A 7246-nucleotide genomic window follows, 5' to 3' on the forward strand; every position below is an offset into this window, starting at 1 on the left:
AATCACCAGTTGGAAGATAAATTTACACTAGAGAATATTAAACTATCAAGAGTCTGAGAGAAAGACAAACACCATATGATTTCACTTATATGTGGAATCTAAAAAACAAAGTAAATGAGCAAACAAAAAAAGCCAAAACCAAGCCATAAATACAGAGAACAAACTGATGGTTACCAGAGGGGAGAGGAATGGGGGGATGGGCAACGTGGATGAAGGGGAGGGGGAAATACAGGCTTCCAGTTATGGAATGAATACTTCAGGGGGATGAAAGGCACAGCATAAGGAATATAGTCAATGCTGTGGGTTTTTGTTGTTCCTCTTGCTTTTGTTTTTTCTCCAAGTTTTTATTTAAATTCCAGTAAGTTAACATACAGTGTAATATTGGTTTCAGGAGTAGAATTTAGTGATTCATCACTTACATACGACAACCGGTGCTCATCACAAGTGCCCTCCTTAATCCCCCATCATACATTGAACAACCCCCCCACCTCCCCTCCAGCAACCCTGTTTGTTCGTAATAGTTAAGAGTCTGATTTTTGGTTTGCCTCTCTTTTTGCCCCCCTATGTTCATCTGCTTTGCTTCTTAAATTCCACATATGAGTGAATACAGTCAATGGTGTTGTAATAATGTTGCCTGGTGACAGATGGCAGCCACACTTGGGGTGAGAACCACATAATGTATGGACTTGTAGAATCACTATGTTGTACACCTGAAACTAATGTAACAATGTGTGTCAGCTGTAGTTCAAGCTTTAAAAAATACATTAATATTTAATACAGAAGAGAAAATCGTGAAACATCTGGGCAGAATTAAAACAAGCACAGATAGGGGCACCTGGGTGGCTCAGTCAGCTAAGCATCTGCCTTCAGCTGAGGTCATGATCCTAGAGTCCTGGGATGGAGCCCCATATCGAGTCCCATATCAGGCACCCTGCTCAGTGGGGAGTCTGCTTCTCTCTCTCCCTCTGCCCCTCCCCCTGCTCATGCTCACTCGCTCTCTCTCACAAATAAATAAAATCTTAAAAAAAAAAGGGGCGCCTGGGTGGCTCAGTTGTTAAGCACCTGCTTTCAGCTCAGGTCATGATCCCAGGGTCCTGGGATCAAGCCCCGCATCGGGTTCCCTGCTCGGCAGGAAGCCTGCTTCTCCCTCTCCCACTCCCCCTGCTTGTGTTCCCTCTCTCACTGTGTCTCTCTCTGTCAAATAAATAAATAAAATCTTTAAAAAAAAAAATCTTAAAAAAAAAAGCACAGATAGATATGTAAAAGAATAAATTGGAAAATTGGAAATGAAAAATATAGTCATTGAAATATTTGAAGACTCAATAAATGGAATAAACTCTAGACTTAACAGAGGTGAAGAGAGAATTCGTGAACTGCAAGATAATGTTGAATATTTCACCCAGAGTATAGCACAGAGAGGCAAAGAGATAAAAATACCAAAGATAGTACAAAGGTCTAGAGTTTAAATGGAAAAGCTCCAACATTTGCTGATAGGAGTTCCAGGAAAAACAGAATGGAGAAACTGAGGGGAAGAGTAACTTGAACAGATGGTGAGAATTTTCCAGAATTGAAAAGAGATATAAATTCTCATTAGAATATATTTAAAATACCAAACAAAATAAAGAAAATACAAATCCACACTTGGACACACCAAAGTGAAACTGCAGGATATTATAGATAAAGAAGAAGGTACATACAATTACATTCAGCATTTTCGAATAACAAAAATTGGAAACAGTCTAAATATTCATCAACAGAAGAATCACTACAAAACAGTGGCAATACAATGAAATACTGTAGAGTAGCTAATGTGAATAACAACAACAGCAAGTATCAGCATGAATAAACCTCGAAAACAAGTTGAATGAAAAATGCAAGGTGCAGAAAAATATGCACATTATTCAGCCATTTGTTTGAAGTTTAAAACCACACAAAACAATACATCTATTGTTTGTTGGTGCATACATGTGTAATGAAGACATGAAAACCTACATAGATGAAAACCAAATAGAAATAATACCCACAAATTCAGAATCCTCACCACCTCTCTAATAATCGCTTTAAGTAGAGGCTATTTATTCTCCCCAACCCAGGTGTATCTGAATCTAGAAGTAATCAATCTCACTCCTGGCACTTTGAGACCATCACGAACCCCTCCTTCTTTAAAGTCTCCTATTTCTTTGAGGCTTATGTATTCTGGCCATACACCTACCACCTCCCTTGGGTTATTCTCCCCCATTCCTTGAGAACACTGACATTTCATAGAATTTCTCTCCATCTCAAGATCTCCTATTCTGAGTGATTCAGACATCCATATGAGTGTCCTGTCCAATGCCTCGCCTCCCCAACCCAAGAAGCATCTCCTCTGATCCCCCATCAGTTACCCATCCTTACGGGCCCATCCTGGATCTTGCCATCACTCAGAACTGCTTCACCTCTAAAACCACAAACTCAGGTATGCACTTCTCTCACCAACCTCTTATTCTTTCAGATCACTTGTTCACTTGCTCCCAGTACTCCTATTTGGATTCCAATGAAACATTCAGTCCACTGACAGCCACTTCTACTGTATCTCTATGTAATAATCTCCTTCTATCTTCCTTTCCTTCCTTACCCAGATAAGACTCCATAGTCCAAAATATACACCACTTTTGCCAAAATCTTCCATTATCTTACCTTATTATCTTTCTGTCCACTTGCCTGGAAAAAAAAACAAAAAACAAAACTAATCCAAATGCATATTCTCATAGGTGTCTTTAAAGATCAACCCCCTTAACATGACTTGGCTCCTGAATGCCTCTGAACATAGACATGGAATTAATCTAATCAGTGACAGCCTGAGTAGATGGATAGCCAGACCAATTAGCTACCCTGAGTGAATATTGTAAATAAGTTATGCCTAGTATCCATTCCTTTATGTCTCCAAGTCAACATCATATAATGCCCTTTAACAGCAAAGGCTTGCCGGTTACTTTAAGACCTACAGAAACCCCCTTCTAGCACTACCTCTATTATTACTCTTGTGTGTCTTCTTAGAAAGTATTGATCTAGTGATAACTCTTCCTTCACAGTGCCTATCCACCGAACTGAAATCAAGACCTTGTGCTCTAATAATTACCAACTTTTTCTAACCATATATATCCCCTGTTAGTTCTGTTTCTCTGGAGAACCCTGACTAATTCAAGATGTTTGATGATCACTGATCACACAGATATTAGAGAGAATTCAGTATAATTGGGGTTTTAGATCTGATGACTTCTTGCAGACACAGAGATATTATGAACTTAGGCTCTAGTGGTCTCCTATTCAACCAATGGTTTACTGATTGCAGATGCCCGAAGATCCTCAATTTCTCCAAACTCAGTGATGCTCATCATGGGTCCCCCACTAGACCGAGTAGTAAAATACCTTCAGCCAAGCACAGATAATAAGCCAAAGTTCAGCAAAGCACACAGGGACAACCCCCGCTGGAGACATTCCAACAAAAGTACAAAGTTTGAAAATCATGCTTCTCTCTCTTACCAACTCCCTTCTCTCCCCCATTCCCCTCCTCCGCGCATTTGCCCAAATCCAGAACCCACCCCCACCAAAATGAGACTTTATTCCTGGTATTATTCTTGGTTACATTCCCTTCCCCAAAGGGGAACAGACTGGACCAGTTTGGGGAACTAGCCTTGGACAGCCATGTCCTTCCTGGCATAGATGCCAGCATGATTGCCCAATCAGAGATCCCTGTGTGCCGGAGGGTATAAGAGAAAACAGCATCTGGACATAGCAGACTCGGGTCCCACCAGCTACAGAAATAAGGTCTATTCTGATCATCAGCCTCCTCAGCTGCTTCTGTGCAGCATATGAGGCCAAAATCTTCTCCAAGGGTGAGCTGGCCCACGAACTGAAGACCAAGGGACTGGACGGCTAGCATGGCTACAGCCTGGCAAACTGTGAGCGAGAACGTTCTTTCTGTCTCTGCCCAAACAGACCTTCTTCCCCAGCCAAGCAATCTCTCCCTTTTCACTTGCTGATTTACTCATTTGTCAGGGTTCTCTTCCACTCCCAGACTGCTCTTCTTATCTCTGCCTCCACTGCCTTATATTCCTATCAGGATCTTCTTTTCTCTCTTTCCACCAGGGAATATTTTATCTATAATAAATTTTCTCCTGCTGTTCCCCCAAATCACCTTCCCACCCAGTGGCCTGGAATACTTCCTCGGAAACACCCCGAGACTCACCCAACATCTCTCCATCTTGCTCCCATCACCTTTGCTTTCATCTGCATCCTTTTTAGTCTCTGCAGCACAGTTGGTGTTGCCTCCCACCCTCTCCCCTGCCCTTCTGTCCACCAAAAAACAACCTACATCTGCTGCATTTGTCTAAAGTTTGTTCTATCCATGTCACAAGGGAGTTGGATGGGGACTGTGAGAACAGAAGGGGAGGCAGTGAGTGACAAGGTGCAAGAAGGACTGAGAATCTGTCACCCGCCTCATTAGTAAGAATACATGAAGCTATTTCAATTTCCCTTGAATATCTTCATTTTTCTTCACGCCAAATATACTCTTTCTCGTCACCCCCGCCCCCCCGCAAGGATGGCTTTGTAGGGCTTCCTTTCTAAGATCCTCCTCGATTATTTCTCCACCTCTTCCCTTCCATATACTTTGGGATATAAGCCAACGTGAATATACAAGGCAAGAGTTGGCTATTCGGCTGGGAGATGAGGCTGGGAAGGTAGACCGGGAGACAGACGGCAATCGATGGATTATTGGCCTTTCCAAACGCATTTATTTAACAAATTGTGATTACATACTTACCATGGGCTGATTATTGCTTGGGACTAGGAACACACAATGGATTATAAATACAAACCTAACACTGAGGATCTCATAGTCTTCTCGTTTCAGTCTCAAGGGACTTTCTGGCGGTTCTGGTGTAGCAGGAGTTTGGTCTCGTCGTGAAACAATCCCCCTTTTTGACCCACACCTTTTGCTCTCCCTGACACAGGGGTCTGCATGGCTCAGTATGAGAGTCACTTCAACACCCGGGCCATTAATAGGAAAAACGCTGATGGCAATATTGCCTACGGGCTCTTCCAGCTGAACAGCCAATGGTGGTGCCAAACAGCAACCAGCCCTCAGCAAACGCCTGCAGCACAACGTGCAGCAGTAAGGACTCGGTCCCCTCTGCGGGCTGGGGCAGGTGGGGCACATAAAACAGGCACTCCCTGACACCTGGCCCTCGGCCTGTGCTGGCGAAGCCCAGGACGGGGGATCAAGGGGCCCCAGACAGTCCTCACATCCAAAATCGGAGGAAGCAAGATACACCGACCCCTGACTAAGCCTCGCCTTCATGGGTCCCCATCCCTCAAGCCATGTTATCCCTCTCCTCGTCCACACACAGCCGCATCACCAGCCCACACACCCCCACGCAGCACGTCTCCTGAAGACAGAGGCTCTCCCTGGTCCCTCCGGTCCTGGATGCCCTCCGGGGAGAACAATGCTCAGAGGCGGATTCAAAGCAAGGCAGGAAAATCCAGGCAAATGGAAGGCAAACCCACAAAAGGGCTCCAGCGAGAGAGGGTTTCTGATTCAGGCTTAGTTTCCTCTGGAAATTCCCCTCAAAAAAGTATTGATCAATGAAACAGGAAAAGGGATTTTTCCCTCCCCACTCAGCCCCTTTTCCTTTCAGAGTTTCTGGATGACAACATCAATGATGACATCAGGTGTGCCAAGAGGGCTGTGAGAGATCCTAAGAGGATGTTCGCCGGGTAAGCAGAGCATGAAGGGCAGAGACCAGCCATTCTGCCAGGCATGGACCCTGACAGTATTTGGGATGCTGATAGAATCAGCAGCATCTCTGCTGTAGGATTCTCCCTGGGCTTTGTACGGAGTGGAGACTGTTCTCCCGACATGAACAGAGGCAGAGTAATACTGTAATGCGCTCACCCGGGGCATGCCTGCAGCACCGTCTCACGGGTTCTCAGACGGGCAAACCGTCCCTATCTGAGACTCTCCCACAGCATAAACTGACTCCAGCCTGCAGACCCTGCATTCCCTCTCAGCTGAGCCCCTATAGACTCCTGCCTCTGCCTCTGATTTATGCTGTGTTTCTCTATTCATAGGCGGGCCTGGGTAAAACACTGCAAGGGCAGGGATTTGTCCAAATACCTGGCTGACTGTAACCTGTGAGACGGTCACTGAGTATGGCTCCTGGAGAAGGTGGCCCAGAAGGCAGGGTAATTCTTCAAGGTTCTTGGAAGCTCTGAAATTCCCCTGCTCACTGCCTCCAAAATAAAAGTTACTCACTTTCAACTGTCTCAAGTATCATGTTTAAGGGCTGGGTTATAATGGAGACTTGATACCCGCTGTAGACAGCTGGAGGTCCTGTTCTCTCCAAGCTCATGGCTGAAGTTCCCCCTATCTCCTCTGGAAAGATAGTTAAGGAAAATCCTTTACTGAGAACTGCTTGAGGCTAAAATTGACAGTTGAATACAGCATTCTAGATGTGAGCTCTTATGAAATTCATTTATAGAGGTGACTAATGTTATTCTCCATCACCAGGAAGGAGAGTTCAAGATGAAAAAGAAGAAGAAAATTGTGGGAGAGTTTTGGTTTAGACGTAGAGAAGGACTGGCCGAATATCAGGATGATTATGTTGGCTGGGGTAAATGACTAAGCTGCTATAACAGAGTCCCCAAAATATGGTGTTCTCACAAAGCAGTCCATGGTGGGTAGACAGGCTCCTTTGTCCCACACAGACATTCAGAAATTCAGATTCTTTCCATCGTGCATCTCCACCATCCTCCAAAGCCGTGCTACTCAGAGTGTGGTCCACAGACAGGAGCACCAGCAACATCTGGATACTTGTTAGAAATGCAAATTCTTGGGCCCACTGCAGACCTACTGAATCCTTGTTTTAATCTCTGTTTTAATGGGCTCTCCAGGTGATTCTCATGCATTAAAAAAGAGATAGAGAAGCACTGCCCTAGGGTATTGTCCTACATGGACAATGCTAGATTGGAGGCACTCCCTGCTCTAAATTGCAGGAATGGAAGGCGCCTGGATGGCTCAGTCGGTTAAGCGTCTGCCTTCGGCTCAGGTCACGATCCCAGGGTCCTGGGGTCGAGCCCCGCGTCGGGTTCCCTGCTCAGCAGGGAGTCTGCTTCTCCCTCTGCCCCTCCCTCTGCTCGTGATTTCTCTCTCTCTCAAGTAAATAAATAAAATCTTTAAAAATTAATTAATTAATTAATTGCAGGA

The 7246-nt window shown here is 44.7% G+C and overlaps 1 protein-coding gene across 1 annotated transcript in view; it reads left to right on the forward strand.

The window, feature by feature from the left end:
* The window catches only part of LOC102735342 (lysozyme C, milk isozyme-like), a 10034-nt gene extending 2788 nt beyond the window's left edge, over nucleotides 1–7246 (forward strand). Inside the window, 5 exon segments of the mRNA XM_081818956.1 lie at nucleotides 3779–3941; nucleotides 4995–5105; nucleotides 5108–5155; nucleotides 5679–5757; nucleotides 6112–7246. Coding sequence (XP_081675082.1) covers nucleotides 3779–3941; nucleotides 4995–5105; nucleotides 5108–5155; nucleotides 5679–5757; nucleotides 6112–6178 — 468 coding nt within the window. The 3' untranslated portion in view covers nucleotides 6179–7246.

The sequence above is a fragment of the Leptonychotes weddellii genome, chromosome 5, assembly GCF_054177405.1.
Source record: "Leptonychotes weddellii isolate Sample4059 chromosome 5, ASM5417740v2, whole genome shotgun sequence".
Classification (NCBI taxonomy): domain Eukaryota; kingdom Metazoa; phylum Chordata; class Mammalia; order Carnivora; family Phocidae; genus Leptonychotes; species Leptonychotes weddellii.